The 18,295-nt window shown below is 43.2% G+C and overlaps 1 protein-coding gene across 1 annotated transcript in view; it reads left to right on the forward strand.

Moving 5' to 3' along the window:
* The window catches only part of cntn6 (contactin 6), a gene marked incomplete at both ends in the record, with an annotated part of 81,386 nt that extends 68,894 nt beyond the window's left edge, over positions 1–12,492 (forward strand). Inside the window, 3 exons of the mRNA XM_083939770.1 lie at positions 1,074–1,254; positions 6,795–6,907; positions 12,220–12,492. Coding sequence (XP_083795896.1) covers positions 1,074–1,254; positions 6,795–6,907; positions 12,220–12,492 — 567 coding nt within the window. The remainder of the gene's footprint in view (positions 1–1,073; positions 1,255–6,794; positions 6,908–12,219) is intronic.
* Between the last annotated feature and the right edge of the window lie 5,803 nt (positions 12,493–18,295).

Consider the following 18,295-nt stretch of genomic DNA (forward strand, 5'->3'; position numbering starts at 1 on the left):
TCATTGAAAATGCTATGGACATTCTCATTTTATACTGTACTGATTGACACTATAGGTTAAGTCACCCATTCTCTGTTCTCCACCAGGTTCAATACAAAAGTTGAAGCTGGCTACAAAAAACTAATATATCAGTGCTTAGTTCTTACAAGCATTGGTATTGTTCAAACACTGCTGGTTTGATGCACTTTCCTTTCCTGCCACCATCTCCACAAGACTTTAAGATGCAGCAAGACAGCTTAAATCTCCTTATACCCCTCTCTTTCATCCTTCTGTGACTGTGTGTGTTTAGATTGATAGCTCATGTGGTGTTAAAAACTCTAAACATCTTCTTATCATGTAATATAGGTATTTCCCTAAGTGTTGGTAAAACTGCTATAATTAATCTGCTGGTGTATAAAAAATCCCACCCTATATGCATCTGTTATCGTCAACTCCAGACCCTGTCACTAATCTACCTTTCCCAAGCAAGATCCCTGAAAACCCGTGTGCAGCCAATTGAATAGGTACCTACTGTCAAACCATCTGTTGCTGTCTGGTTTTCCTGTTTCGTGTTAGGGTCATAAACGATCTCCCTATCAATCCTGACAAGCTACTTATCCTTGTACTTCTCACTCCCTGTGCTGCTTTTGGTATTGCTGATTGTCAGATAGAGTATCACTTGGTAGTTTAAAAATGTGGGTTGGACTGCCTCAGGTCTACAGTAGCTTAGATGATAGTATGAAACCTTTTTTCCCCTTCTCCTTTTATGTTTGGTCCTGTGTAGAATAATGTTTCAGCATATTACAGACTTAAACTTAGGTGACCCACAATTTCTTTAGTTTTAATGAATTACTTACTTACTGTATAACCTTTGCACATACTCCTTTCTTGTCACAATACTTATGCCAGTTTCTGACAACTTTAGATTCATACTCTGCATTACTCTTCTTTCTAAGCACATCTCAGTCGGAACAATAAATAAAATTTGAAAAACTTGGTTGCCACAGCTTTACAGATTTCTACCAGAAATGGATAAAGGTAAAGGTAGACAAAATGGCTGGAGGTCTGCGCTAAATCTCGTATCTTTGGTCTAGGTTCTCTTTTGGGAGGAAGGATCTCTGCAGAGTGAAGCAGATACAGTAAGGGTTATCGACACCACAGCTCTTATAACTGGTTTGAAGGGCAGCACAGTCTATCTGATCTCGGTCAGAGCCCAAAACAGCGCTGGATTTGGTCCCTGCAGCCCTGCTCTTAACATATCCACCAAGAGGCCACGTGAGTCCACACACAAGTGCTTAATTTAATTTTTTACTTTTACCACCACAGTAGGTTCGAGTCTATTTAAATATGCACATACATACACATATGCATACATGTGCTGCTATAGCTACATCTATGAATCTTTTACATAGGAGGCAAATTGATGAGAGTTACCGATATTGAATTGGGATTAATTACTGTACATTCACCTGCTTAATAAAAGAGAAGATTACTTGGGTTACAATGTGGAGAGGCCTGGTTAGCTTATTAGTGTAGCTATACTGTTATTATGAACATTACATTCCCATGCAGTAGGGTAGGATACACTTAGGCTAACTGTGACTATAGCTTTTACTCAACATGACCCTTTAAACTCAGCATAAACAAACACAAGAGTTGAGAGCAATGTCCACCTGATTTAACAACTTGAACACTAATGTGAAAATCCATACAAACAACTTAAAGCTTAATTCAGGAGGAGACCTGAGGAGTTTGCTCTCCTGTGCTTATATGGACTCCTAAAAATCCATAAAGAAGGGGCACCGCTCATTGTCAGCTCCATAAACTCGGTCACTTATAACATTGCCAAGCACATAGCCAATATCTTGGCACCACTGGTGGGCAACACCCCACACCACATCCAAATTTGTTCACCTTGTGAACAAAGTCTGAGACTTAAAAATGGCTCCAGATGAAACCAAGGTATCCTACAATGTGACTTCCTTGTTCACCTGAATTCCAACCATGGAGTAAGTAAGTAAGAGAGCAGCTCCCAAAGGACAACTCCTTACACAACCTAACAAATCTCAAACCAGACCACATTTGTCAACTTCTGGATTTAACAAAAACACAGCTGTGCAATGGGTTCACCATTACCCCCTATTGTGGCAAATCTATACGTGGAGGAGGTAGAGGACAAGGCTTTGAACTCCTTTAATTGAATAACACCGAGCCATTGGTTCAGATATGTGGACAACACATGGGTTAAATGTGTTGTCTCCCTCCTCTCCATCCTGTGGGCTCACCCCTCGCAGGAGGAACCACTTGGGTCGGGTGCGCTGCTGCACGGGTGGCAGTGAAGGTGAGGGGCCTCAACGGACCAGACAAGGGCAGCAGAAGCTGGCTCTGGGGACTTGGAATGTCACCTCTCTGTCGGGGAAGGAGCCGGAGCTTGTGCGGGAGGTGGAGCGCTACCAGTTAGATCTGGTGGGGCTTACCTCCACACACAGTCTCGGTTCTGGAACCATACTCCTGGATAGGGGTTGGACCCTAATCTTTTCTGGAGTTGCCCAGGGTGTGAGGCGCCGAGCGGGTGTGGGGATACTCACAAACCCCCGGCTGAGCGCCGCGGTGTTGGAGTCCCCTCAGGTGGACGAGAGGGAAAACTCTGACTGTTGTTTGTGCATATGCACCGAAAAGCAGTTCAGAGTATTCGGCCTTCTTGGAGGAGGCCTTCCGGGATATGTTATCCCAGAAGACTCCGGAGGCAGTTGCAAGGTACAGACAGGCCAGAAAGGCTGCAGCCTCTGCTGTGTCAGAGGCAAAGCAGCGGGTGTGGGAGGAGTTCGGAGAATTCATGGAGAAGGACTTTCGGGCGGCACCAAGGTGCTTCTGGAAAACCATTCAACACCTCAGGAGGGGGAAACAGGGAACTGTCCAAGCTGTTTACAGTAAGGAGGTAGGGGGATGCTGTTGACCTCAGCTGATGAGGTAGTCGGGCAGTGGAAGGAGCACTTTGAGGAAATCCTTAATCCGACTAACAAGCCATCTTTTGTAGAGGCAGAGCTGTAGGCTGATGGGGAATCATTGTCAATATCCCTGGCGGAAGTCACTGAGGTAGTCAAACAACTCCACAGTGGCAAAGCCCCAGGGATTTATGAGATTCGTCCAGAAATGCTGAAAGCTTTGAGTTTGGAGGGACTGTCTTGGTTGACACGTCTCTTCAACATTGCGTGGAAGTCTGCGACAGTGCCAAGGGAGTAACAGACTGGGGTGGTGGTTCTTCTGTTTAAAAAGGGGGACCAGAGGGTGTGTGCCAATTACAGGGGTATCACACTACTCAGCCTCCCTGGTAAAGTCTACTCCAAGGTGCTGGAAAGGAGGGTTCGTCCTATAGTCGAACCTCAGAATGAAGAGGAACAATGTGGATTCCGTCCTGGACGTGGAACAACGGACCAGCTCTTCACTCTCTTGGGAGTATGCCCATCCAGTCTACATGTGTTTTGTGGATCCGGAGAAGGCATATGACCGGGTCCCTCGGGAGATACTGTGGGAGGTGCTGTGGGAGTATGGGGTGAGGAGGTCATTTCTGTGGGCCATCCAATCTCTGTACACCCAAAACGAGAGCTGTGTCTAGATCCTCGGCAGTAAGTCGGATTTGTTCCCGGTGGGGGTTGGCCTCTGCCAGGGCTGCGCTTTGTCACCAATCCTGTTCGTGATTTTCATGGACAGGATATCGAGGTGTAGTCGTGGTGGGGAGGGGTTGCAGTTCGGTGGGCTGAGGATCTTGTCTCTTTTTTTTGCAGATGATGTGGTCCTGATGCCATCGTAGGTCACTGAACTTCAGCACTCACTGGATCGATTCGCAGCCGAGTGTGAAACTGCTGGGATGAGGATCAGCCGATCAAATCTGAGGCCATGGCTCTCAGCAGGAAACCGGTGGATTGCTTACTTCGGGTAGGGAATGAGTCCTTCCCCCAAGTGAAGGAGTTTAAGTACCTCGGGATCATGTTCATGAGTGAGGGTAGGATGGAGCATGAGTTTGGCCGGAGAATTGGAGCAGCGGGGGCGGTGTTGCAGTGGCTCTACCGCACCGTTTTGACGAAAAGAGAGCTGAGCCGGAAGGTAAAGCTCTCGATCTACCAGTCAATCTTCGTTCTTACCCTCACCTATGGTCATGAAAGCTGGTTCATGACCAAAAGAACGAGGTCACGGGTACAAGCGGCCGGAATGGGTTTTCTCAGGAGGGTGGCTGGAGTCTCCCTTAGAGATAGGGTGAGAAGTTCAGCCATCCGTGAGGAACTCGGAGTAGAGTCGCTGCTCCTTTGTGTTGAAAGGAGCCAGTTGAGGTGGTTTGGGCATCTAGTAAGGATGCCCCCTGGGCGCCTCCCTAGGGAGGTGTTCCAGGCACGTCCAGCTGGGAGGAGGCCTCGGGGAAGACCCAGGACTAGGTGGAGAGATTATATCTCCACACTGGCCTGGGAACGCCTCGGGATCCCCCAGTTAGAGCTGGTTAATGTGGCCCGGGAAAAGGGAAGTTTGGGGTCCCCTGCTAAAGCTGCTTCCCCCGTGACCCGACCCCGGATAAGCGGATGAAGATGAGTTGAGATGAGACATGGGTTAAAATCTAATCCAAGGAGATGCAAACTTTTACCGACCACACTGTAAAATATATGAAATATATATCAGTTTGCCTTTAGTACATCCCAAGGACAGAACACCACACACCCACAAAAGTAATCTGGTTTATGCTGTCCAATGCAATGTGGAGCGCAAAGATCTCTACATTGGAGAAACAAAACAACCACTGCATAAACGCACGGCCCAACAGAGGAGAGCTAACTCCTCAGGCCTGGACTCTGCTGTCTACTTACATCTCAAGGAGAAAGCCCACTCCTTTGATGATAAAAATATGTCTACATCCTGGACAGAGAGGACATATGGTTTGACAGAGGAGTAAAAGAAGCCATCTATGTTAAAGTAGACACCATCCCTAAACAGAGGAGGAGGTCTGAGACCAATATACAATGCTGCCTTGTCACCCCTTCCCAGGAGATTTAACAATCTAACCTCAAAGAGCAGCTGTTCACAAATGGCCTCCTGTGACGCCAACGACTGTCGTTATAACCCAGTAGAGCACCCACGATGTCGAAACCAACAATTTTCACTCCGACGGTTGTTGGCACTTGGAGCACAAAGGGTTCCAATGACATCATCAGCCTTGTGAAAGGTTAAATACCTGGATCTCCACACCAGTTAGTTTGACCAATCCCAGTCTGGTCAGATGCGTACATGAACTGATGAAGCCTCTTGGATGAGAGATGAAATGTATTCCTAGACAAATAACCAAGTCCAGTTGCTTTTGACTGAATTTGAAAACCCAGGTGACCAGATTGATCTTACACAAAGTGACAGCCCATTTCAATCACAAAAATTTCAGTTTATGGGGGGGATCATTTTTCATTGTTGGTGAGAGGCTTCTTCTTACAAACACAATAAGGCGTAAACCCTTTCCTTGGTCTTGGTAGAGGACAGCTCCCAACCCTCCTCTACTTGCATCAACATGCAGGACATAAGGAAGTCTCGAATCTGCAATTTTTCAGGACAGGCGCTTCTGTTTAGACTTCTCTTTAACAGAGTGGGCTTCAGTCCAAAAAATCTTAAACGGCGAGACACTGTGTGACGAGACAAATCCTTACACTGTTCAGCCCTGAACTGGTGAGCAACTCCAACTGCAGTGGTAAACTGATTCCCCATTGAGAGTCTTTGCATAATCCTCTCTTCCATCCTTCTCATGCACTTGATTTACGTAACCAGGTGACCTGCCAGATAAATAGGTTGTGTCCAACAATTTAGTAAATTGTCACCAAGTGCCAGATTAACACCAATAACTGGGAGGTATCTAAAAGTGTTAAGTCTAATTTTGCTCACTGCTTTTTTCACAAAATAAAGGTTTTTGTTTAAGTGCCTTGTTTCTTTTAAAACAAAAAAGATGTTAGTACAGCAGTGTTATAGCCATAGTGCATATTCTAACAAGTTCTGAACATTAATAAAATAACAATATATCAAAATAAATCAAGAATTCTAATTTTGATCTCCACTGTACATTAAAGTAAAATAGTGTTTGAAGGTAACATTTACTTAAAATATACTGTAAATAGTTATATGAATGAATGAAGGGGAAATTTAGTAGTTTGTAGTCATTTGAAATAATCAGAAAAATTAACAATGTTTGGTTGGTGGCTGTTTTTTCTTTCGGTGGATGGGTCTGTTGTAATAATTTTAACCCTAGCATTTCTAAAACCGTGGCTTGTATAAAGCAATCCTTTTCTAATATGACTCTGATGAAACAGACGGTTCAGGAAATCCAGTCCAAAATTTTTACCTTGTTTGCAAAAATGCATTCTTGAAATGAGCCAAAGCTAAAATGAGGCTTCAGTAGTCTGAGTTAGTCAGATGCAGTGCATATCTTCTTATGTTACCCTTTTTAGTGTTTCCCAGAACAGTGTTTACTTATTCTACATTGGAGGAATGCTAGGGTGTCACAATTCTACAAATCTACCACTCCTCCATTCACTGAAATATTGTATGACTCAGTAAAGACTTCTGTGCTTTTCATTTCATCATTTTATTAGTTGTGTTTTAACATACATCAATAAAGAGCATGCATTTTACATTGTGTTCCAGGAGGTTTAAGAGTTTGAAGTACATTCTGCTGCAAAACCAGATGGTTACATCAAGCCTGACTGCAAAGTTAGTTTAGAGAATACTATTGATGATACTTGCAGATGTGTTCATTTGTGAACCTTGTGTCTATATAATTACATATCTTGCAGCACCAAGTAGGCGTCCGGGGAATATTGAGTGGAACCTGACCAATTCTAAGATCTTTCTCAACTGGGAACATGTCAAGGCGATGGAAAATGAGTCTGAGGTGACAGGATACAAGGTGAGTTTGTCAGAGTAAAAGCAGATACTCCTAAAGTGGAGAACAAATAGAGCCTTAGCAGCTGTCATCCAAATAAATGGCTTTCACATTGCAGTGGAAAGATAGACTTCAGCACTCCAGTGTTACATTATGGATTGGCCCTGTCTGGCCTCTCAAAATTAAAAGATCTGTTGCAGGTGATAAAACGAAGGGCATCATGACACAGAGGGAATTCAGATTCATCCAACCAGTACAACAATGAAACATATTTGAGCCACATTGCATACTTGTGTTTTTTGATAATGCTTTCCACAAATATATACTGTATATATCTATATATCTATATATATATATATATATATATATATATATATATATACATATTTTTATATATATATATATATATATATATATATATATATATATATATATATAGAGAGAGAGAGAGAGAGAGAGAGAGAGAGAGAGATTGATAGATATTGATATATTATATATTCATATAACAAATACATCACATAAAGTAATTAAGTCAAATCTTTACTGATGTACATTGCATAATGTGCCTAGGACAAAATTATGTAACAATGGTAAATGAAAACCAAAATCCTCAAGCAACTGAGGGCTGTAATCATACTCACACTGAAAATCAAAGTGAAAAAATTGAAATCACAGGCTTATCTGACTTCCATAAATTTTATCATGGCAACTAATAATGTGACTCAGTAGTGTGTATGGCCCCAGGGTGCCTGTATGCACTCCTGAAAACGTCTGGTCATTCTCCTGATGAGTCGGCAGATGGTGTCCTTGAGGTCTCCTCCCAGACATGGATCAGGGCATCAGTGAGCCCCTGGACAGTCTGTGGCTGTACTTGGTAGCGTTGACCCACCGCCAAACCTGTCATGCTCGATTATATTACAGGCAGCATAATATTCACTACTGCTTCTCCAGACTCTTTCATGCCTGTCGCATGTGCTCAGTTTTAACCTGCTCTTATCTGTGAAGAGAACAGGGCACCAGTAGCATACCTGCCAATTCCAGTATTCTCTCTTATTGCCAATCAAGCTGCACGGTGCTGGGCTTTGAGCACAGGTCCCACTAAAGGACATCAGGCACTCTGTCTCAGTCCCGGTGGCATGGGAGGGAATGGCCGGGCCGTGCCCGCCCACAGAGTCAGCCATGCACGCCTTGGACTTGAAGCTGTTTATCTTATTTGGGTTTTGTTTTTTTACATCGGAGTGGCCATCTCATCTCATCTCATCTCATCTTCAACCTTTTATCCAGGGTCTGGTCGCGGGGGCCGCAGCTTTAGCAGGGGACCCCAAACTTCCCTTTCCCGAGCCACATTAACCAGCTCTAACTAGGGGGTCCCGAGGCGTTGCCAGGCCAGTGTGGAGATATAATCTCTCCACCTAGTCCTGGGTCTTCCCCAATGCCTCCTCCCAGATGGAACACCTCCATAGGGAGACGCCACCTCAACTGGCTCCTTTCAACGCAAAGGAGCAGCGGCTCTACTCCGAGTTCCTCACAGATGGCTGAACTTCTCACCCTATCTCTAAGGGAGACTCCAGCCACCCTCCTGAGAAAACCCATTTCGGCTGCTTGTCCCACGACCTCGTTCTTTTGGTCATGACCCAGCTTTCATGACCATAGATGAGGGTAGGAACAAAGATTGACCGGTAGATCGAGAGCTTTGCAATCCGGCTCAGCTCTCTTTTCGTCACAACGGTGCGGTAGAGTGACTGCAACACCGCCCCCGCTGCTCTGATTCTCAAACTCACACTCCATCGTCCCCTCACTTGCGAACATGATCCCAAGGTACTTGAACTCCTTTACTTGGAGTAAGGACTCATTCCCTACCTGGAGTAAGCAATCCACCGGTTTTCTGCTGAGAGCCATGGCCTCAGATTTAGAGTCCAGTGAGTGCTGAAGGTCACTGACCGACGATGGCATCAGGACCATATCATTTGCAAAAAGCAGAGACGTGATCCTCAGCCTGTCCAACTGCAACCCCTCCCCACCACGACTACTCCTCGATATCCTGTCCGTGAAAATCACGAACAGGATTGGTGACAAAGCGCACCCCTGGCGGAGGCAAACCCCCACCGGGAACAAATCCGACTCACTGCTGCAGATCTGGACACAGCTCTCGCTTTGTGCGTACAGAGATTGGATGGCCCACAGAAGTGACCCCCTTACCCCATACTCCCGCAGCACCTCCCACAGTATCTCCCAAGGCACCCGGTCATATGCCTTCTCCAGATCCACAAAGAACATGTAGACTGGATGGGCATACATCCAGGCCCCCTCCAGGATCTTTGCGAGAGTGAAGAGCTGGTCCGTTGTTCCATGTCCAGGACGGAATCCGCATTGTTCCTCTTCAATCTGAGGTTTGACTATAGGACGAACCCTCCTTTCCAGCACCTTGGAGTAGACTTTACTAGGGAGGCTGAGTAGTGTGACACCCCTGTAATTGACACACACCCTCTGGGCCCCACTTTTAAATAGGGGAGCGACCACCCCGGTCTGCCACTCCCTTGGCACTGTCCCAGACTTCCACGCAATGTTGAAGAGACGTGTCAACCAAGACAGCCCCTCCAAACCCAAAGCTTTCAGCATTTCTGGACGAATCTCATCAATCCCTGGGGATTTGCCACTGTGGAGTTGTTTGACTACCTCAGTGACTTCCGCCAGAGATATTAACAATGATTCCCAGTCAGCCTCCAGCTCTGCCTCTACAAAAGAGGGCGTGTTAGTCGGATTAAGGAGTTCCTAAAAGTGCTCAGAGTGGCCAGCGCTCTATTTTTCCTACTTTGGTTTGTCAATCATACAATCCAACCAATCCAATTCACTGAGGGTACGCTGTTAGTACTTGACATTCATGGTCTCAGTACATTGTTGCTAGTTAACTGTGGTGTTCGGTATGGATATCCGTAATTTTTTCCCAAAAAATACACGGACAAGCAGTGACAATGTGAACAGGAGCAAGCAGGTAGCAGCGCCATTCACTTCTGCTGGAAACATAACCACTGAAGTCAAAAGTGACACTGGAGTAAACATTCATGCTAGGAGAGGTAGCTACAGCAGCCAGGGAGCACAAGGAGCAGCACCTAGCAGTGTAACTCAACTGCATGGTAGAAATGTGCCACTCTACTAAAAGTGGTCAAACCTTTTTGTGTGTCTCTCTCCCCCTCACAAAGACACACACACACACACACACACACACACACACACACACACACACACACACACACACACACACACACACACACACACACACACACTTAGGTTACTTGTAGGCAGATGAGTTCCACTGCTTTGTACTGCTCCTTGTGCTCCCTAGCTGCTGTAGCTACCTCTCCTAGTATGAATGTTTACTTCAGTGTTCAGGTTGACATCAGTGCTTCTGTTTCCAGTAGAAGTGAAGCTGTATGGTGCTATCTGCATGCCACAATCCTTGTTGCTGGTCTTCTTTAATACATGATTGAGTTGAATAAATGGACACAGCACTACACTATTTTGTTTGTTTGTTTTTACAATTTTGGGATGAACTGCTCCTTTTTAGTATGACGATTAGTTGTCTCCACACTGTAGGAGTGGTCACAGAGCCATTGTTCAGCATGAAGCAAAAAAATTGTATGTTGAAAAAGTTTGCCCCCCTGAAAAAATGTAATGTTTTTCTGCAGCCGGGTCTGCCCTGTCTGACAGTTTGGTCCGAAACATGCACACCAGTAACTTGCTGGAGGTCATGTTGTAGGGCTCTGACAGTGTTCCTCAGAATCAGAATCAGAAATACTTTAACAATACCAGGGGAAAATTGTTTTTGTTACAAACAACAAATATTATACAGACTAAACATATATTAGAAAAAAATCTAATTTAAATTTAAAGTTCCTCCTTGCACAAAGTAGCAGATACGTATCCTGCTGTTGGGTTGATGCCTTTATAGGCCATTGTCCAGCTCTCCTTGTGTAACGTCTGGTCTCCTAATCTTTCCTCCATGCTCTTGAGACTGTGCTCGGAGACACGTTGCGACTGCACGTATGGATGCAACTCCTCCTGGAGGAGCTGGACTACCTGTGCAACCCGATTGGGCTGCAGGTACCTCCTCACGCTGCCAGTAGTGACAAGGACACTAGCAGAACAAGTAACTAGAAAGGAATCAGTCAGGAAGGATGAAAAGAGTGCAGTTGTCTGTGGCCACCACATGCAAAACCATTCCCTTTTGGGGGGTTGTCTTGCTTTTGCCTCTCCATTGCACCTGTTGTCACCATAATTTGCATCACATCAGATTGATTCACAATCACCTGTGCTGCCTAAATGGACAGAGGGATATCCCTGAAGTTTAACTGACTTGGTGTTAAACTGTGACGATTAAGTGTTCCCATAATTTTTTTGAGCAGTATATAATGTATTCTCCAATGATATGCAGCCCTGCTCATTTAATGATAAACCTTTTGTGAAGCTCTGTCATAAGGGAGCATGCAGTGACTGCAGACACAAATGTTTTTCATAATTTGGCAAAGGCATGACTGTGAATCACAAGTAAAATTTCTTATATATTTTTCACGTTTTTAAATCAATTCACAGTTTGGCTCTCTACAGATTTTCTTTTGAAGTACAAAATGAATGTTGCATTTTGATAAAGATGATAATAAATGTGTAAATTTGTAAAATGGATGTCTGAGGTCGAGTTTTGAAAATATGTTCCTCCAGTTTGAGGGCGCACTCACACTGTCTATCCCTACCATGCCCCGAGCTTAAGGGTACTTTCCCCCCCCCCCGCCCCAGGCCCGTTTGTAGTCACACTACCTGTGCCTTGGCGGAATGCCTCTTGCCTGCCTGTACGTCATCACGCCATAACACGTCACACGCATTGATTGATGTCATCGCGATGCGTCGCTTTGTTTACAAATCTGTCCATGGACCTCTGAGTTTTTTTGCGTCTTGTCGACTGTTTTTGAATATTTTCATCAATTATCATTACAAAAGCCCACCTCTCCCAAACAGGCCATGGTCGGCAAGCGTACCGCTCCTAGGCGTGGTACAGCTGCACTCACACTGGTCAAACGAACTAGACTTTAGCCGTGAAACGTGCTTGGGCATCGTACGGATGGACAGTGTGAGTGCGCCCTGAGTCATTGGGCTAAGCTAGTACCTTGGCAGGCATTTTAAATTAATTACTTCCTTAGAGAGGGACTATATAGCCAAGCAAATACTTATACTTATTCCTAATTTGATTTGGTATTCCACACACATTTAATATGTGTAATACAATCATACATTCCTTAACTTGAGAATGAAATGTTAACCCCAGGAACCACACTCTCCTCCAGGTTGTGTATCGTCAGAACTGGCATGGAAAAACTACTGTACTGGAAACCAATAAGACCAGTGTGGAGCTGCAAATCCCCCCTGGAGAGGACTACCTCATTGAGATCAAAGCTCTTACAGAAGGGGGCGATGGCACCAGCAGTGGCCCCATCCTCATACCAAAGATGTCCAGTAAGTTTCAAATACTCTGCAGCATTCAAATGACTGTAGTTGGAATTAAGCAGAGAAGCAGTGGGACGGGTGCACTCTGTGTAACTAATCCCCTATGTGACTGATACTGTTTATCACCTTTACCGTAGCTTGAACAAGGTCTTCAGAATACACATATGAATTGCAATGAGACTGCAACGTATGAAAAGGAAGAAGAGACACAAATTATACAGTCATCTCCGTCCAGAAGGTTGTGTTTTCAGTCCTCTTTGTCATTTTTGGGTGTTGGTTGGATATCTCAAAAAACCTAAACATGACGATTGCAGTGTTAAACACTGTAATCTATTTACTGTTAACTTTGTGAAACAGTCACAGTTTAGTTGGGTTTTGGAAAAGATTGTGAAAATAATTGTATGTTATGTAACTTCAGTTGCAAACTGTATGCAGCTTAGCGTAATTACGTATGTACCTAACTTAACTTTCAAGTTAATGTATGTAAATAATTTCATGTAAATAAGTCAACGGCAACTTCACACGGCACGAACAGCCTTCACCAGAGCAGACTTTGTCGCTGTTTGAACTATTTCAGCTGACTTCTGCCTTCGCACCCATCATAATAGCTACAGCCATTAGAGTGCACTGCCCCTAGAGGGCCTCAAAAACATGTAAATATGGGTCGAAATAAGCAACTTGTACGACTTACCTGTAGGGTCATTTTCTAGTGAGTTTTCCAAACTTTTATCCACTTTACACTCAACTTACAATAGACCTGTGAATATTCTCATTTGTCCAGGTCATTGTTATCCCCAAAGAATTTAGGTCAAAATCAACTGGACTGTTTGTCTTTGAAGACATTTCACCTCTTATCCAAGAGGCTTCATCAGTTCATTTAGGCATCTGACCAGGCTGGGACTGGTCCAAATGTCTGTTGTGGAGATCCAGTTATTTAACCTCTAGTGTGGGCGTTAACAAGAGAGATGGTGTCACGCTTGGTTTCGACTTTGTTAGTGCTTTACTGGGTTATAATGACAGTCGCTCGAGTCACTGGAGGCGTTTGTGAACAGTTGCTCTTTGAGGTTAGATTGCTGAATCTCCTGCGAAGGAATGAAAGGGCAGCATTGGAAATTGGTGATAGGTGGTGTGTCAGACCTCCTCCTCTGTTTGGGGATGGTTTCTCTACTTTTACATAGATGGCTTATTTTACTCCATTTTCAAACCATCTGTCCTCTCTGTCCAGAGTGTGGACATTGATGTCCTCAAAGGAATGGGTTTTGGGGACAGCAGAGTCCAGGCGTGAGGAGTTAGCTCTAGGCCATGCATTTATGCAGTGGTTGTTTTGTTTCTCCAAAGTAGAGATCTTTGCATTCCTCATTGCATTGGACAGCATAAACCAGATTGTTTTTGTGGGTGTGTGGTGTTCTGTCCTTCAGATGTACTAGTCTCTGTCTGAGTTTGTTAATGGGTTTGAAATACACAGGGATGCAGTATTCGTTGAAGATCCTCCTGACTCAGAAAATTGCAGGTCAAGTACCAGTTATGGCGGTTTGCTGAGTAGACGTGTCTAAGACTGCTCTGATACTAAACAGTTTAAATCCTTGCTAAAATAGACCAATTGTGCGTCATTCAGCCCAACTACAGCACGAGGGTTTAAAAAAGATACCGATGACACCAAGAAAGTCAAATCGGAACAAGACAAAACAAACTAAAGTAACTCACTTTTCAAATCCGACTGCCAAAGCCAAGCTAACCACTAACAAGGATGCCATGGAAGCTAGCACCGGCCTTAGCCCTATGGCTAGCCCTGAGAAACAGTCAGAGGGAAACACTACTAACGCCAGGGAAGAGCCCGGCACCTATTTGACAACAATACTGGCAGTTATTAACACCATGAAGACTGAGATCTCATCCAAATTTGACGGAATCCTCTCTGCAGTTGAAAATGTAAGGAGAGACATTACAGACTGCTCAGAAAGAGTTACGGGGGCAGAGACGAGATTATCAACAACAGAAGATGATGTGACTATGCTCTAGAAGAAGGTAAGAAACCTAGAGGGGAAAAATAAAGATCTGGAATAAAAAGTATTGGACCTGGAAGCTTGTTCACGTCGCTCCAATGTACGGCTTGTAAATCCTCGGAAGGTGAAGACACCTGTGTATTCCTGGAGAGTTGGATACCGGAGACGCTGGAGCTTCAGCCGCTCCAGGGGAAAATTGGTGGTAAGAGCACAAAGGCTTGGACCAAGAAGACAACATAAGACTGACTCCGCATTTAGAACCCTCATAATGAAGTTTCTTAACTACCAATACAATGAAGCGGTGATGAGAGTGGCCAGGGCAAAAAAACAAGTCCTTTGCAAAAATCAACCGGTGAGATTCTACCAAGACACAACCGCAGAGACGCACAAGAAAAGAAAAGAGTTTGAGGAAGCGAGGCGACAACTCTGTTCACTGGGGCTCCAGTATGGTATGATCCCTCCTGCCCAGCTTATTGTTACCTACAAAGAGCGCTCACACATCTTTAACAGCGCAGTCAAAGCCGATCGCTTCATATAGAAGATCTAGTCAGATAATCATCCAGATTGACGTACCGAAGAACACATGACACCATAGGAAATGTAATCCAAAATTGCGGATGGAATATGATTCTGATATTTTGATGCAGTATAGAGACACAGAAGTGGAAGGGAGGGTGAAAGTTAAGTTGCGATCTCTCTCCCCGATCTATTGATAAAAGACAATTTTTGATATGCACTGTTACTAAGCAAATATGGATACGATACAAGAAAAAGATATAACAATAATGGAACTATCTATGGCCATTGACAGTATCAAAGGAGGGTAAACCCCTGGGCTAGATGGAATACCCATTGAGGTTTATAAAATGTTCAAGCTAACTGATGCCTGCATTACTGGAAATGTTTAAGGAATCCTTTCACAACGGAGGCCAATCAGTCTTTTAAATGTGGATTTAAAAAATTCGAGTAAAAAAATAGCCAGGAGACTGAAGAAATTAATTCTGAATATTATTGACAAAGACCAAAATGGTTTCGTACAAGGTAGGCAAGGCTTTCATAATGTTAGGAGAATTCGAAATATATTATTTGAGGAGAAAGGAGCAGCAGATACAGCATTACTGTCATTGGATGCTGAAAAAGCCTTTGACAGAGCAGAATGGCTTTATTTATTTGAAATCCTCAGTCGTTTTAGTTTTGGAGAAAACTTTAATAAATGGATCAAACTACTATATACGGAACCATACGCGGAAATCATGACTAACTGTAATACATCCAAAACCAGTAGACAAGGAGATCCCGTAACCCCTCTCTTTTTCATTATGGCTATAGAACCATTGGCAATAGCAGTAAGAACACACCAAAATATAACAGGCATATCAATTGGACAACAGGAGCATCGTCTGGCTTCATTTGCAGATGACGTAATCATATTCCTTAAAGAGACGGAAAAATCCATCCCTGAACTATTAGAACTGCTTAATGTAATTGGAAAAATATTAGGATATAAATAAAACAAATCAAAATCATCAATATTGTACTAAAATCAGTTAGAAAATAAAAAGTCTTCCTAAAGCAGCCACTCAAGTCAAAATTTGGCATTGACAGAAGACCTACAGGAGGACATCCCAATAGAAAAGTGGGGAGAGGCATGCTCTCAAGCAAAATCAAGAACTACTAATACTCGCCTGAAAGTACAACAATACAACTGGTTGACGCATACATCTATCACTCCAAAAAACGTATATATAATATAGCGGTGCTATACCTGATATTTGCGTTAAATGTGAGAAGGAAAAAGGTACATTGTATCTGGCAATGTACGAAAATACAAAAATTCTGGCAACAAATAAAACAATGTATTCAAAATATTTTGCAGACTCAAATCCCCCTAGTCCCATGTTTGTTTATATCTGGTCTATATCAAGATAATTTGAAGTTAAAAAAACATCAACAGGTACTTGTAGTCTTAAGTGTACTAATTGCAGAGAGTGATAGCCCACTCATGGAAAAACACCAGTAGTCCAAGTGTAAAGAGGTGGCTGTCTGAACTGTCTTCAACTCTCCCTTTAGAGAAAATTACATATACAATGAAACACCAACAACATAATTTCCACCAGATCTGGGACGCCTTTATCTGCTATGTATCGACGACAGATTTGTCTGTCTGTCTGTCTACAGAAATATGTTTGTTGTAAAATTATTTACTTTTTCTTATGAACTCACTAACCTGATTCCCAACCAAGAAATTGAAAACTTGTAAGGGCCGGGGTGGGGGGTTGACATGTTCGTTCAAAACATGTAATTGTATTTTTGTATTTCTTTGTTGTATTATGAAAACAATAAAAAAGAGTGTTGGCAAAAAAAAAAGAAAATTGCAGGTTTTGGTTTACTTAATGCACAACTGAAGTTTAGCTAACTGATGAGTTTCTTCTGGTTTGATCGATAAATATACCTGTAATTGGGTATCATCAGCATAACAATGAAAATGTATGGAGTGCTTCCTTAAAATATTTCCTAAGGGAAGCATATATAAGGTGAATAGAATCGATCTGATGAATAAGACTTAAGCCAGCTTAATGCGGTTCCTTTAATGCCAATTAGATTCTCCAGTCTCTGTAACAGGATGTTATGGTCAATAGTGTCAAAGGGCACTCTAAGATCTAGTAAAACCAGTACATAGACAAGTCTTATGTCTAAAGCTATTTGAAGGTCGTTAGTAATTTTTACCAGTGCTGTTTCAGTGCTATGATTCATTCTAAATCCTGACTGGAAGTCCTCAAATAACTCATTATTATGTAAAAAGTCACACCGCTGATTTGCGACAAATTTCTTGAGGATCTTAGAGAGACAAGATAGGTTAGATATAGGTCTACAATTGGCAAGTACCTCTGGATCAAGATTGGGCTTTTTAAGAAGAGGTTTAATTACAGCTACTTTAAAAGACTGTGGTAAATAACCTGCTTGTCACGTGGGGTGGCGGAGAATACATGGGGGATGGGACCCAAATGCAGACACGGAAGTCAGGAAACGGTATTAACAAATTTAATAAACTTATTTACCAAAAGGTGCACTAAAGACAAAGGAAAAACACGAAGAGAACTGATACAAACTAAACACGAGGAATGGACACAAGAGGACAGGTACGCAGGGAGACATCTGGGTATGTAGAGGGTATGATCAGGCACCGAATGAGGCTCAGGACCGGCTTAATATACAGAGTGGCAGGTGATCAATGCTAACACCGATCACCTGCCAGGAAAACAAACTCAAAACCAGAGAAACAGAAAGGGGAGCACATACAGAAAAACACCGACAGAGGGAGACAAAAACAACGGCTAAAAAGGAGAGGGAGACTGTCCTGATCCAATCACGACAGTAGCGATGTTTATAGGAACAATAATAATAAGTTCGAATGACACTGCATGACCTTAAAGTAATCCGTAGTTGTGGAGGAAGAAAGTGGGCAGGGAGGGTAAAAAATAAAAAAATTAAATAATTTAAAAAAGGCCCAAACTTACATAAAGCAGAACAAAAACATAAACAAGACAGTAACAGTGTGCCCAATCTGAGGGCTACTCCCATAGAAAAAACACATTCTGAGCTCTCTAGCTCGAACTAACAACTAAACTGAACTTCAGGGGTCTCCTCCCTAAACAAACAGTGTTTGACCCCTTAAAATCACATGAGAATAATAGTAAAGATAAAACATAAAAAATGTATTAAAATCATTTCAGAACAGACATTAAATTAGTCAGCAGAGGGCACCAAGATGCCATTGGGCAGGCCGGCCACGAGGGTATTTTTCCACCTCAGCTCAGACGAATAGAAAGCATTTATAAAACCCTCCACCCTGCGTAAGAATGCACGCTGTATTAATACAGGTCACCTCTGCACATCACACTATAAAAAGTGT

Source organism: Echiichthys vipera (genome assembly GCF_963691815.1).
Source record: "Echiichthys vipera genome assembly, chromosome: X".
NCBI classification, from domain to species: domain Eukaryota; kingdom Metazoa; phylum Chordata; class Actinopteri; order Perciformes; family Trachinidae; genus Echiichthys; species Echiichthys vipera.